We start from the raw sequence: 15,499 nt of genomic DNA, 5'->3' as shown, positions 1-15,499 counted from the left end.
CCCTACTATTTTAATGGTTGTTACCGACCATACCCGCTAGGTCATTGACCTTTGGAGGACCCTGATGAGGTGAAAGTTTCCAAGTGCCACTCCCCTCCACAACCCCTTCTCATTAGTTGCGACAAGAGGTATGTCTGAATTCCTTATTCTTACAATACAGGGGTTGCTTAATGTGATATTTGTAACCTTGAACTATTACTTAAAAACTTAATTCTTTCATAGCTTCTCAAACTGTCAAAGTAATTTAGTAGAGGTGCTAATAATCTGCTTTCAAGTGGTACTGAAAATTTATGCAGGAACGAGACCTTAACCTTTAGCACACTGAAGTACCCAATTCTCTATTGGTTACCGTGAGAGTTAGGCAGCAGGGAGAAGGTTGAGCAATCTTAAAACATCATTGTCATGATCGAGTAACGACATAAATGTATTTGTAACCACACCTTCAAGCTTGTCCTGATGACGGCACAGAGGTCATGCACTCACAGAAATGGTTTCTTTGAAAAGACGGAGGCTAATGAGCCGCTAATCTAATGGACAGGATGTTCCTGTCAATAAGAATTTTTTGGTGCTATTCCATTGACTGAGGATTGTTAAATATAATAAGACAATTTCTTGTGCATATTGACAATGTGTTTCTGTTGCTGTCATGATAACAATTTTGCCACACCATTAATATATTGTGGTTCGAAAAGGCATCATGCTTCATGAAGTTCATCCTTAGTCTGAGGTTTAACCGCTTTACCTTTACCTGGAGGTAAAGCTAGGAGGTAATGGAGGTGGATAAACTATCCAAGTACCTTTACCTTTACCTTTATCTGGAGGTAGTATGTGAGGTCTATAAACATCACACCTTGCTTATGAGTGAAGCTAACCGTGGCTGTGATCTTTAAGAAGTTCAATTCCTAACCTAATGTGAAGCAATATTCTCTTTCCTGCAGTTTGCAGCCATGGCTGAGTACTCTACCTATGGATCTGTAGCGGTACTGCAGGTGAACAACCCTCCCGTGAACTCCTTCAGCTACCATGTGCGACAGGGTCTGGTGGACGGGTTGGAGAAGGCCCAGCGAGATCCGGCCGTCCGCAGTATCGTCATCATGGGCAAAGGACGGACCTTCCCAGCAGGTAACTGTCGTAAAATCCCAAAGGGGCGAGTACGCCGCTCCCGGGATTTGAACCCCCGAAATCCCGATCCGCACGTCTTGGGAATTCAACATGCTAACCACTAGGCTAAAAGGTCCGGACCTGTTAGACCGGTCAGTTAGTGGAGGTTGATCCCCACTGTTACACTTGTGTTTCTTTCAAGACTCATCGCGAGTCTCCGAGTATGACATCCCTGTGTGGCATTCTTTGCCGTTACTCACAGGGCCGGTGTGGGAACCACTGTAAAAAAGCAAAGGGGCGAGTATGCCACTCCTGGGATTCGAACCCTTGAAATCCCGATCCGTATGGCTTGGGAATTCAATATGCTACTAGTAACCACTAGGCTTATAAAAGGTCCGGACCGGTTAGACTGGTCAGTGGAGGTTGATCCCCACTGTTACACTGTGATACCTGGTAACCTCCATTAACATTAGTCCGTCAGGTTACATAAATCCGCCACTTTGAAATACAGTGGGTTTGAGAGATCTCTATTGTAGCACCCCACCAGATATGCACAGTTTAGATATACAGCAGTGCATTATACAGTACTTAGTCTAGTGAACATTGGGTTGGAGATCTGTTTGGATGTATCTTTACAGGGTGGCAGTTTATCCTATCACTTTATGATAGCTGTCTTAATATTGGAAGGTGCTCTCTATGTTTTTATATGGCATTGTATTTAGGGTATCCACAATTTCTTTTACAAACTCGAAAACACGTGTGAAAGGAAAAAAAAAATTGTTGTTGACTGTGTAAGTTTTCTTCTTTTCATAATCAACTAGGACTATTTTCATAAGAGTATGCTAGAAACTTTTAACTTTCTCGTATTTGCCCTAGGTGCTGACGTGAGGGAGTTTGGGACGAATGCAGCTATCAAGTCCCCAAATCTTCTCTCAGTACTCGCAGTTGTCGACACCTCTCCAAAGCCCATAGTCTCCGCTATCCACGGGACGGCTCTAGGAGGAGGGTATGAGCTGGCGTTGGCCTCACACTATCGTCTGGCAGTGCCTTCGGCCAGGGTAAGGGTTAGGAGATCAATCTCAAAAGACACCGGCATAGATCTAGAAGTCCTGAGCTGTCAGGCTTCAGAAAATAGTAAGAGATTAAGGGCTGATAGCATGTGCAGTTCAATGGACCTCTGGACTAAGAAGTCGATAGTTCAAATCCCACACTTTTTGATAAGTGTTCTTTAACATGCTCAAGTAGTGGCTCTCCTGGTAATGGGGCCTCAGGATTTATGCCCTATTCAGCAAGAAACGCATATTTACCTGAGTTAAATGAGGAAATATTTGACCTTTTTCAAGTTCATAACACTGGGGCCTGCCAGGGATTCTAATAAGTCAACAGCCGTATCCACAATATCAGCTTGCCACCTTTTAATTCTAACATTCATCCTACTGTGTTACCATTTGATTGACAGGTAGGGTTACCTGAGGTGCACCTGGGGGTGCTGCCAGGTGCAGGGGGGACCCAGCGGCTGCCGCGGGTGGTGGGGGTCAAGACTGCTATCCAGATGATTACCACTGGCCAGCACATCAAAGCACAACAGGTGATATGGACTAGTCCATTAGAAAAATTGAGTGGGGTTTGGTCAGAAAACATGTTATAGTAACTCTTGCTACAAAAGAGACTTACACTTGATGAGGAGTCCTGGGAGTCCCCCATCCATGTGCAAGCACAGTAATATATCATGATTCTTTCCTCTGTATTTACATCTGTTGATGGTCAAGAATAGTGGTTCTAGATAAATTCACAGTTTTTAGCTTCATTTTGTAAATAGAATTTTGCAGTAACATTACCTGCATCCTAAAAGTAAAGCATCAATAAACATCTGATAGTATATACAATACTTTAAGAGACCTGTGTGTACAAATAGAGTAGCATAGAGCTCTTAGGGGTTATCTGTTTGTTACCAAACATACTGATATCATGATCATAGTTAAATGCCTAGAAATGGATAAATGAACAAATTGATTTAGGAATGGGTAAAGGAGGAATGAAATGATATAGTGCAAAATTGAAGTGAAACAGGCTGAAACACCCGTAACACATATTTTGACATGAATAACTCTCCTATTACCGCTTCCCCTGTTCCTGTTCTATATAGGCCCTCTCTCTTGGCCTGGTGGACAAGATTGTTCAGGGTGACCTTCTGAAAAAGGCTGTCAGCTTTGCGCGGTCCATCGAAGGTCGTCCGGTAGAGGGCAGACGAATCAGTCAGAAGACCGTGCCAGACGCGGAGAAGGTGCAAGAGGTGGTGGATGCAGCACGGAAGACGATAATACGCAGGGCACGCGGCGCCATCGCTCCAATGACATGTGTACAGGCCATACAGGTACTAAACATGTAGCGTTCAATAAGTGGATGGATGGATGGATGGATGGATGGATGGATGGATGGATGGATGGATGGATGGATGGATGGACGGACCGACCGACGGACCGACCGACCGACCGACCGACCAACCAACCAACCAACCAACCAACCAACCAACCAACTAACCAATCAATCAAAAAGGAAGGAAGGAAGGAACTAATGAATGAACAAATGTACAAAAGTGTGTGAGATGTATATTTTAGTGACCTCAATCTTACATGTTAAGCCATTGTATTCCTCAACTCACTGCAATATAAGTTGCAAATGTGTTACTTTTATGATATGGCACTGTGCTCTACTGTCATCTTAAATGTTTGCAGTAACTGGCTATTGTTTTAATCTCAATATTAAAGGTTTAACGAACATGCAACAACACCATCTCTTGTGTACTGGTTGGTCCTGTCCTTGGTACTGAAAGCATGTTTTCACACTTATGCAACATGCAGTTATCAGAAGTCTGTTGACTTCCCATTGAAATAAAAGCAGAAATATCATATTCCTGCAGGCTCCATTTCTGCCCTTTGACGCTGGAATGCACGGTGCTGAATTGGTGCTTTATCACACATCTTCAAAGGAAAGCAAAAATGTTATATATCCATAGGCTTCAGTTCTGCCCTTTGATGCTGGCTGGGATGCAGCGTTAGAGAGAGGTGCTGTCCTTGGTGCTGAATTAGTGTTCTATCACAGTTCTTTTACTATCAACTCTTTTGCAGGCCTTACCATATATTATGTGAAGGTCTTTTGTATAACATTTACTCTTGAAGACATCTTTCTCCCCCAAAGCTATCGCAGTTTCAACGGAAAACAAAAATGTCATATATCCATAAGCTCCAGTTCTGTCCTTTGACGCTAGGATGCAGCGCTAGGCAGAACTGATGATATACATGTCCTTTGTGCTGCATTAATGCTCTATCTCACATATTGTTATTAATATACATACTCCCTTGTAGGCCTTAGCATGTATTAGATAAATGATTTTTGTATAGCATCTACGCTTCCAGACATTTTCCCCAAAAAACCACAAGATTTCTATCTGAAATGTGTGACCATTGACAAATCTATTCAGTTTCTTGAGTAACTTTTGATTTTGTATCTTATCACCCGAATGTCTACCATTCATATACGTTAAAATATCATATTTCCGTAGGCCTCAGTCCTGCCGTTTGACGTTGGGATGCAGCGCGAGAGAGAGCTGATGGCGTTCCTCATGACGTTGTGGCAGGCCCCTGCCCAGCAAAATGGCTCAGAACTAACCTGAAAACACTTTTTTACGTCTTGCCATGCTTAACAAACTGTTGAAGCTAGGCTAAGTGTATGAATTACTTTTCCTTTACATTTCTGACGATATTTCTGCAGGCTTCAGTTCTGCCCTTTGACATTGTGATGCAGTGCGAGGGAGATCTGATGATACCTGTCCTTGGTGCTGAATTAATGATCTATATCACAATTTAATATACTCTCTTGTGGGCCTATTAGGTGAAGGCTTTTTGTGTAACATTTGAGTTTCAAATGAAAGCAAAAATACAGTCAGACCTAATGCAGGCAACCACATAGATAACTCTACCATACAGAAGCTGGTGCAGAACTGCTGAGTCCTGTCCTTGGTGCTGAATTGTATGAATTACTTTTCCCTTACATTTTTAATGTTTCATCATATTTCCGTAGGCCTCAGTCCTGCCGTTTGACGTTGGGATGCAGCGCGAGAGAGAGCTGATGGCGTTCCTGATGACGTCGTGGCAGGCCCCCGCCCAGCAGTACGCCTTCTTCTCGGAACGCGAGGTCCGCAGGTGGAGCCATCCCCGGGACAAACGGGTCAACTTCAAAACTGCCAAGCCAAGGGTCATCAAAAGGTGATGAAAGTAGAAATAACTTTTTACAGTATATACTTGACTTGTCTTATGTCGGGTGCCTCTCTTTCTTCTGCCCCATAGATAGAGATGAACGACAAGCTATGATGATTCTGCCCCATACAGCTTCTTCCCTGCATGGCCTTCCCCATGCCTCTAACCCAGTATCTTTCTTCAGCACATCCATGTAGGTGAGGGGCCGTCTTCTACGCCTCCTTTTCCCATAAGCTGGAGTCCACAGCTCTAAGTTGGACACCACTTCGTTGTTGTATCTGTAACAGTGTCCAGCTAGCTGACAGAGTGTATACAGTGTTACCTGTAGTACAGAATAACATGCTTATGTCTAGAACATGGAGGGGTGACATGATTGATAGTTGAGTAGTTAGGCTGGTGGACCAACTAGAATTCACGGGTTCGATTTGTGGCAATCATGCATGGCTAGACATTGTGTCTTTGGAAAAAACACTGTACACAACTTTCCTCACTCCACCAAGGTGTAAATGATCACTAAATTCCAGAATGAAGTTTCATGTCATTGCTACCATTGTATATTGTGTGACATAAATGTATTACGTATGTACAATCCTCCAGTGTTGGTGTGGTAGGTGCAGGAACCATGGGTGTGGGGATCACCATCAGTCTGCTGCAGGCAGGGCTTAAGGTCGTACTGCTAGAGGTCAACAAGAAACAGTTGGACAGAGGTCAGAAAACTTTTCATCCACCCCAGGCCCTTGAGCATCTTTCTTTTTGTAAATCTGTCAAACTCATAATGATAATTTGCTCAAATTGAGTTTTGGATGTTTTTTCATAAATTAAACTAACCTTGTATCCATCCTACTCAAGCTTTGCCTTTGAAATATTTGATTCCCAAAACAATGCAAGAAGTAAGGCCCGAATACTTATATAATAGATGGGGGTCTGTCTATTCTGCATATTAGAAGCAATCATGCATTTGAGCAAACTGGAGCGAGACTAGGATGGCTTCCAGGCTATTAGGAAATGGCATTCAAAGAAACCAGCAAACACAAAACTGCACTTTTTTCCACAGGTATCACCACTATCCAGAAGACTCTCAGCCAGAAATCTGCCTCCCAGAAAATGTCCCTGCTGACCACCACTATGGACTATAGCATGTTGAGTGACGTCGACATGGTTATCGAGGCTGTGTTTGAGAGCATGAGGCTAAAGAAGGAGGTTTTCAAGAAGCTGGATTCCATCACTAAACCCCAGGCCATCCTCTCATCCAACACGTCTGGACTTGACATTGACAAGATAGCAGCCGTGACAAAGCGCCCTGACAAAGTAAGCCTTCGGATTCTTATACGTATGTTATCAACCAAATGTGTGCAGTACTACATGGATATCTAAACATGTTTTACTTTACAAGAAATTCATGCATTTTACATGGTTTTACAAGGCTTTTGCCCACGTTTTACACTAGATTCAAAGTTATTCAAGTCTGAGGAAATTTGAATAAGTTAGCATCAAACTTCCTTGCACTGTTCCCGTTGTTGCAAGAAAGCACAATATATCTGTTCATTGCTGCAAGCAAGAGGGCAAATAACTAAACCTAAAACTAATGAATTTTGTGTGACAGGTCGTTCAGTGTTATATAACCAGCTACTGCTGCACTGTTTGCCTATGAGGCTGTGTTACGCCGAAAGGCGGTTATACCGGCTATACAGATACAAACATGTGAATAAGTTAAAAAGTTCAAATCCTCCCACACCATAATTGATGTATAGGGCGGTGCCCATCTCCGTTTCATAGCCCTGGGGCCACACTGTGGTGCAATCACTGCAGCAGGGGGCTAGTCCACTATGGCAGTGGAGTGTGTTTACCTTCCATACTGTTTCAGAAGTATGTACCATTTTTATATAGTCTTTGGTATGACTCAATGCGCCTCTTGTCCAGAGGTGCCCTACCTGGGGCTAGAACCCGGGCCTTCTGGTCCAAGTAATTTGAACCAGATGTGGCAGAGTAGCAAAGGCGTAGACCACCATAAGGTGTGTGTTATATTACTACACAGGTTGTTGGAACCCATTTCTTCGCTCCTGCCAACATCATGCGTCTCCTGGAGAACATCCTCGGGAAACACACGTCCGCGGAGACGATCGCCACGGCGATGCAGCTGGGCACGACCATTGGGAAGGTGGGGGTGTTGGTGGGGAACTGCCCAGGCTTCGTGGGGAACCGCATGCTGGGCCCGTACGTGACGGAAGCCGTGTTTCTCTTGGAGGAGGGGGCGGATCCTCAAGATGTGGACAAGGTCAGTGTGAAGGAGTACAGAAGTGGCAACATATACAAAAGCACCCACATGTTGTTACTTTGCACTTCATTTATTGCTCTAGCAGTTTGATAGGTCGAGGGTTTAATTGCTTGCATTCCTAGATCCTGGCTACCTGTTATGTCCCTGGGAAAGGGTTTCCACGCTCAGGTTTATATGGGTCCCTAACTTTGGTTGGGGAGGTAATAAGCAGTGAAAGGAGAGGGAAGGGCAATACCATTACCCAAGACACAGTGGATTAATAGCACACTCAAAAGGGCTATGGGACCTTTACCTTTTTTGGTTTCAACTTCCATTGTCCTGTCCATTTCAGGCTATTGAGGAGTTTGGGTTGGCGATGGGGCCGTTCCGCATGGGAGACCTGTCTGGCTTAGACATCGGCTGGAGGGGACGCATCGAGAAGGGACTCACTACAGAGCAGGGGCCGCCACCCGCCACCCCTCCGCTGTATCGCCGTGGCAACCGGTACTGTCCGCTAGCGGACATGCTGTGCATGCAGGGTCGTCTGGGACAGAAGACTGGGGCAGGGTGGTACAGGTGGGAAACTGGCATTATTTTTATCTATTTATTTATTTTCAACGAGTTTGCTCAGTGCATTAGACTCTTTCTGTAACACTTGTTATGTAATGAGTAAAGGTCTCAAGTGGGGTTTAGCTATCAGTAATGTTTTGTGAAGGTAAGGCATCCAGGAATGAAAGATGATCTTTTCAATTCAATCTAGTTCATACAACTGGACAGTTTTCTGTATAAATAGCAGAGGACGCAGACATCCTTCTTTAGTGAATGAAAATGGATTCATGTTTTTGAATATCCAGTTTCATTCCCTGCAGAAAGATGTTGGACGACATCTAAGACATCTGCTATGTGAAAAATGTTTCAGTTGTATGGATGAATTAGAAATATTATCAATAGGGTTATATCTCTGATATAAGTCTTAGTGACTTATGTTGTAAGTCATACCTCAATTCAGCGGTATTATAGCCTGGAATCCAAACCTATTATAGCTCCCGAGTCTCTCTCCGCACCTATTATAGCTCCCGAGTCTCTCTCCGCACCTATTATAGCTCCCGAGTCTCTCTCCGCACCTATTATAGCTCCCGAGTCTCTCTCCGCACCTATTATAGCTCCCGAGTCTCTCTCCGCACCTATTATAGCTCCCGAGTCTCTCTCCGCACCTATTATAGCTCCCGAGTCTCTCTCCGCACCTATTATAGCTCCCGAGTCTCTCTCCGCACCTATTATAGCTCCCGAGTCTCTCTCCGCACCTATTATAGCTCCTGAGTCTCTCTCCGCAAATAATTACGGAGAGAGACTCGGGAGCTATAATAGGTTTGGATTCCAGGCTAGCGGTATTAATGCTGCTATGGTATTGAATATGATTGTATCGATATTGTTGCAATAAACCTGAAACATCCTGTTTCTAACAGGTATGAGCCAGGTAGCCGTGCAGCCCTGCCGGATCCGGTAGTTCATCAGATGATCCGGGAGTACCGACAGCAGCATGGCTTCAAGAAGAGAACCATCTCATCACAGGTACAGTCCACATTGTATATGTCACAGTAGAGTTAAAAGAACATTCTTCAAACAGTGACTAAAAAAGAAAGGTAGCGACATACGCACCTCCAAATTTTCGACGTCTTCTGTACGTCTTGTTCACGGAGTGACCTAGTCTCGCGAGAACATGAGACTAGGTCGAGACTTGTGAAGATCGTCCTGCCTCCCCCGCCTCCTTGCGGAGTAGGGGTAAGTAGGACTTGGGCAGCTCCCAACCTCCCAAGTCTCGGCCTAGTCTCGTGTTCTCGCGAGACTAGGTCACTCCGTGAACAAGACGTACAGAAGACATCGAAAATTTGGAGGTGCGTATGTCGCTACCTTTCTTTTTTAGTCACTGTTTGAAGAATGTTCTTTTAACTGTTATTACACGTGACTGATGAATTTCTTCAACGGTCACAGTAGAGATTGCGATTCAGGACAATCGGCGATAGGACAGATTGCGATTGGAGTTTGTCCTAGGACAGACTGGATTCGTAAACTGTACTAGTAAAATTGCTGATTGTCCTAGGACAGATCCTGATCACAGTCTGTCCAAGGAGTTAATCTCTGATTACGATCTGTCCTAGGACAATTGTCGATTGTCCTGAATCACAATCTCTACAGTGATATAATACCTTACATTTCCTTCCTCAAGGCCTTGCTTCTCAGACAGTTTAAAATAAAAATTTAGCAGGCAGTCAAGATAAGAATTATTACATTTCATATTTGAATCAAGCATTTTGTCTAGTAGTTCTAACCTCTTATTGTGATAGAACAAACTCATGATTCCCTGCCTCCTGTCACAGGGGATTGTGGAGCGTTTATATATCCTATGTAAATAAAACACTTTAGTCTAGAAGTTGTAACAACAACTTCTGCCTACCTACTGCCTACATTTAGTACATGCTCATGCCAGAAACTGGCCCCTTGCTTTCCAGGAGGATCCTCCAAGCAGTCCTGTCCCTTGCCCTAGCTTCAGCTTCCCGACTGTTTAAGCCCATGTCCTTCGCAATTTGGTCTTTCCATCTCTTCGGTGGTCTTCCCCGGGGTCTGGGGTTAGCGAACTCCTGGCTGTAGGCTTTGTAGACTAGTGTTTGTGGGGGTCATCTTATGACGTGTCCAAACCACCTTAGCCTTCTCGTCTGTACCATTTCCACAATGGTCTTAACAACTTAACACCTCATATTGTGATGAAAAACTAACAATTCCCTGACTTCTGTTACAGGAGATTGTGGAACGTTGTCTCTACCCACTCATCAACGAAGGCTTCCACATCCTGGAGGAGGGCATCACTGCTCGATCGATGGACATCGATGTCACCTATCTGTTTGGCTATGGATGGCCGAGGCATACAGGTAAATATTTGTTCAAATAATGCTTTGAAATTTCTTTTAGCACACCCCTGAGCAATGTGTGTAGGGTGTTTTCTTGTGAATTCATGCTGTGTCTGCCAACATGTTGGTGTCACTATTTGCATTTCATAAATCATAACTAAAGCTTTCTCGGACTATGAAAAAAGTTCTGAACCTCTCAAATAACGTCTATCAAACTCAAAACCTTGCCTATGAAACACGAAACATGCTGTGTACGTTTACCTACGATCCAGTGAAATGCAACTATTGACACCAATGTGGTGGTTGGTTACTGACACTTTATTGATGTGGAAAGCCAATAGAAATGCACTATTCTTCTTAGGAATAAATTTAATCTACTTCTGCAAATAAAAGTATAACTATTGTTCTCTGTGCCTGTACTTTAGGAGGACCGATGTACTATGCGGAAAGGGTCGTTGGTCTTGAAAAGATCCTGCGCAGTCTGGAGTCGTACCAGGCGCAGTACCCCGACCACCACTACCTGCAGCCCAGCCCGCTGCTGCGGAACATGGTCGCCAAGGGAACCAGTCTAGCAGCTCTGGGGACGGACAGCAAACTCTGAGCTGCCAACATACATGTAGGACATGTACTGTAAATGCAGAAATGTTCGTGGGGATTTGATTTTGCGGTGGGGAGAAATGGAGTGTTCGCGGTGGTTTTAAGTTTGCATTTGAAACAATAATTGCACTACAGTGACACAATGGAACGGCTTTTCACGGTGGTTTTAAGTTTGCAGTAAAGAATTCACCAAGAAAAATTTGATCATAAAACCACTGCAAGCATTTCTTCATTTACAGTACACTTATACAAACATTATCAGTGTAGAGATGTCTCTCTGCAGTGATCTTCTCATCTGAACTTTCCCCTTCGCTATTAAAATTATTGTTGCAGAAATGATACATTTATTTGGCAGATCTGAATCAATCTTATGATATCATTGAGTGCAATTTGTATTTGATTTATCACAAGTGTTCATTCCACAGCAGGAAAATAGCTTGGTCAACGATTCTGCGAGCTCAAAGTAACATTTTTGGATGGGATTATGGCTGGCATCCTCTTGATTTCTATGCGATTCTTAGGCATCAACCAATGTATACAGGTTACAGAGCCTCGTCTGATGTAGCGTTAGATTTTCTGGCACTGACAATGTATAGCATACAATCTACTACAGAAGTGACAATTTCACAGTTTAACTTCAAACTTGTTTATCGTGACAGTGTCACTTGATACAGGTGTATAGCCAACAGCATAGATGCTCAGATGTATAAAAATGTGAGAAAAAAAATGAAAAAATTTCAACAAAGTTATGGCTTTTATAAAATATCTGAAATTGTACATAATAGCAATTATTGTATCAAAATCATAACATATCATTACTTCGAAGAAAAATAAAGGCACTGACTTTACTTGACTTGGCTTGACTTTTAAATATCACTAATATTTAGTGTTATATTTGAATTAAAGTATTACACAAAATGTTGTTTTCTAAATTTTCAAACTACTGATTGTCAGGAAAGTATAAGTTGAACTATAACTGAGAAGAAATATGTTACTGTTAACATGCAGCATGTATGTCTGTACATGAACTGCAATATCTTTGACTTGGCTTTTCAAGTACTCAATTACGATTCTAATGTTGATATAATCTAAATTTAGTACTTCTGTAATCTGAAAAAAATAAAATTATTTTCACAAATATATTGCAATATTTCTTTGGCAAAATAAAAGTAGCAAGAACTGTATACTACACACACATTACTTCATTATGATTGCTATTTGAACTTAATAGTGTGCTTTCAGCTCAAGATGCTAGCTCTGCAAGTCATATTTTTATCACAATGATGATAATACTGTTTCGTTGCTTTACTACATAACAAAGCTACCATTGGTCCACATTATTACTACTCAGTTTCTACAATGTCTAAAGCTAGGATTGCTTATTTCTTTGAAAAAAATGACAACACCATAGCTCATGTCTGAAAGCTAAATTTGCACTAATTGTCCACTTTTAAAAGTACACAAAGGAATGCAATTGTTATTAACTATGGTTCATCCATGTCAATGTGTGTACAAGTAGAAAAGGCACCAAATGTTTTGGTCACATGATAAAACACTATATAGATGCAACATCAATATTAATTTTTTAAGATACTTGAGATTGGCCTAAAGTCTCTGCCAGTACATTACAAAATTTTGTAGAATATTACCAACATGACTTAGAACCATTAAAACGCCTTTAAAAGTTACTGGACAAAACCTTACCATTTGAAATTACCATGATATTGAGCATTTTTAGATTCTCTGCCAGGTCGTTTGGCATGGTGGTCTTTAGACATGTGAACCTAGCACTTAAACCTGTAATTGTTTTAGGGTACAGGTCCGGACCTATATGTGCAATGTTCCTACAAAGTAGTTCCGATACCATTTGTTATATTAAGCTAAACATAGAGTCACTCCCAGCAGGTATTGTATTTGTATTCCGTGGCATGTTTTACCAAGGACATCCTATATGATGTCCTTGGCATTTAGAGCATGGCCTTAGCGACACCAATCAAGGCTCAGAACGGACAGGATGCTGACATATTGTTGGCATAAGATAAGCCTTATTTCTCCTTACATAAAAACCGAGGGCTTGCATGATTCCACCACAAAAAAATAACTCGGCCAGGGCAGCAACAGCTTCAGCTTCTGACAACGCAATCGGCTTTGAAGAGTGACTGTTGACGACCAGGCTAACACAAGATGAAATTCGCAGTGGCTTTTCTGGCATTTTTTGTCTTTATGCTCTGTGTGCAGGTTTGTTTTGTCGCATGTTATTGACATTTGTACGGCACTGACACAGTTGACACGGTAGAATTCGTCAACTTACACTGTTAATCATGTTGATTACTGTTAAGGTTTTACCTTATATTGTTTTAATTTTTTTCCACATCTCGGAAAAAGAAGTCGAACCCAATATAAAGTTAGAATTTAGTGTCAGTAGTTAAACTAGTTGTCGAATACTACAGTATATTGTTCACTGTCTGTCCGTTCTTTTCATGTTAAATGTATTTGCAATTAGCCAACGGGTAAGAGCTTGCAATAAACTTTCAACTGTTAATGCAATATGTTCTTGATATTAATCTATTGGCCAGTTTGGCACAACGTCGTAATTTCCTAGAATGAAACTCATCACCCTGGTCTTTACAGAATGTTTCAATATTTGTTTTGTTTTACTTTTTTGTCTCAGGACAACCAGGCGATGTTCTTGCCGCAAAAGGAGGCAAGCGTCTTTCTCCAAAGGAGACAAGTTAGAGGGCTTCCGGAGGAGTGCAGGGAGGGAGGGGGCTACCTCACGTACGAGGAATTTGAGGAAGTGAGCGAACTTGCGGGTCACGGTGCTGTAACGGCGCCTTGTACCGTCTTGGCTCCAGGCGTCATCACAGGCTGATGATGTCCCGGGCACGGTCAGATCTACTGGAAGGTCTGAGTGGCCGCCAATGTGTCCGAGACACGTACAAAATAAAGAAAACAACTCTGCTCATCGACTTTTTGCTAATGAGATATGATACTAGAGTAGTATTGTTGGTAAATAGTAAGGACAACCTCAAGCCAACCTTACACACTCACGCCACATCTTCAGAAAAGACGCTTGTAGCCGCGTATAGTTCCCGTTTAGAACTTTATTCGAGCCTAGAGTAGTATTGGATAGACGTTTCATTACGGAAATATCTTAGAACCTGCCCAGAGGGTGTGCAATATTTCAAAGGCTCTTTTGCTACATCTTTATTGTTCGCTTGTTTAAAGTTCCGACGTATTTTAAGACCCGACGCAGTTATACGACCCGACGATGTTTAAAGCCCCGACGCCGCTAAAAGGTGGCCGACGGCAATCTGACGACATCGGAAGCTGTCTTAGAACGTCTAGCACAGTAATTTCGTCGGGTTGCAAAATCGCCGTTATAGGCCGCGAACTACATGTGAGCCATGAATTTATGTGCAGTTGCCATCCGCTGAAGTTTGTGCGAACTGAACAGCTTCATTCAAGGAATAATTGCCACTTTGTGTCGCTTGCTTCCATATGCTCCATATTGACATGTACGTGTAACGTTAGGAGTGGCAGTACAGGAATGAGCATTCAATTCAATTCTTTATTAAGATACCAAACTTGCAGACACACAAATGGTAGCCTGGATGGCGTTTATATTTACAAATGATGTTAGGGACCTGTCACGCTTGTGCGTATATTCAAGTGCGCATGAGTTCCGCATTAACATTTTTTGGGTTTAAGTAAATTTTTCGGGGAGGAAGATGTTTTCTACTTTGACCCACCGTTGAGCAGTCTAGCTATAAAACCAAGTAAATTACTTCTTCGGCTGTAAACTTAATCTAAAGGCAAAAACATATCAACACGCAACTCATGCTGGCTTGTACATGTATATGCGCACAAGTGTGACAGGGGCTTTATGGAGTGTTATGCGCAAATCATTGATTGCTACCGGATTCTACAGTCTGATCGACTGGTGAATGAGAGAGTAGTCTTTTTGTTCTTGCTGGGGGGATGGAGATGGTGTACTTCTTTCTAAAGCCCCTGTCACACTTGTGCGTATATACAAGCCCGCATGAGTTGCGTATCAATATGTTTTTGGTTTAGATTAAGTTTGCAGCCGAAGAAGTAATTTATTTGGTTTGACAACTATACTGCTCAACGGTGGGTCAAAGTAGAAAACATCTTCCTCCCCGAAAAATTTACTTAAACCCAAAATATGTTAATGCGGAACTCATGCGCACTTGAAAATACGCACAATTAAGCGTGACAGGGCCCTAAGTGAACGTCCAGTAGCTGTAGATCTGGAGAGGGGCGAGGTCGTGTTGGGGGTGGTCATGTTGAAGCATGTGTGCGGCCACAGCTGTGTGGACATTTGTAGATTGCCGTCTCCGAGACCGGACGTCAGAGCAGGTGAT

General features: G+C 42.7%; 1 protein-coding gene across 1 annotated transcript; it reads left to right on the top strand.

Moving 5' to 3' along the window:
* The first annotated feature begins 54 nt into the window (after positions 1–54).
* Positions 55–11,123, top strand: LOC136421901 (peroxisomal bifunctional enzyme-like). Its single transcript, XM_066409471.1, has 13 exons — positions 55–128; positions 939–1,122; positions 1,978–2,159; positions 2,561–2,689; positions 3,248–3,475; positions 5,182–5,366; positions 5,955–6,064; positions 6,412–6,665; positions 7,393–7,632; positions 7,964–8,187; positions 9,078–9,183; positions 10,409–10,538; positions 10,943–11,123. The coding sequence occupies exons 2-13, from the start codon at positions 948–950 to the stop codon at positions 11,116–11,118; spliced, it is 2,139 nt and encodes a 712-aa protein (XP_066265568.1). The 5' UTR covers positions 55–128; positions 939–947; the 3' UTR covers positions 11,119–11,123.
* The last annotated feature ends 4,376 nt before the right edge of the window (positions 11,124–15,499 follow it).

Source organism: Branchiostoma lanceolatum, chromosome 16 (assembly GCF_035083965.1).
Source record: "Branchiostoma lanceolatum isolate klBraLanc5 chromosome 16, klBraLanc5.hap2, whole genome shotgun sequence".
Lineage (NCBI taxonomy): Eukaryota > Metazoa > Chordata > Leptocardii > Amphioxiformes > Branchiostomatidae > Branchiostoma > Branchiostoma lanceolatum.
This window is presented reverse-complemented; position numbering and strand designations above follow the sequence as displayed.

Coding starts and splice junctions, on each gene's coding strand:
- LOC136421901 (XM_066409471.1), top strand. CDS start 948: ATGGCTGAGTACTCTACCTATGGATCTGTAGCGGTACTGCAGGTGAAC. Junction 6,065..6,411: donor CAAGAAACAGTTGGACAGAG/GTCAGAAAACTT, acceptor TTTTTTCCACAG/GTATCACCACTATCCAGAAG. Junction 9,184..10,408: donor AGAGAACCATCTCATCACAG/GTACAGTCCACA, acceptor CTTCTGTTACAG/GAGATTGTGGAACGTTGTCT.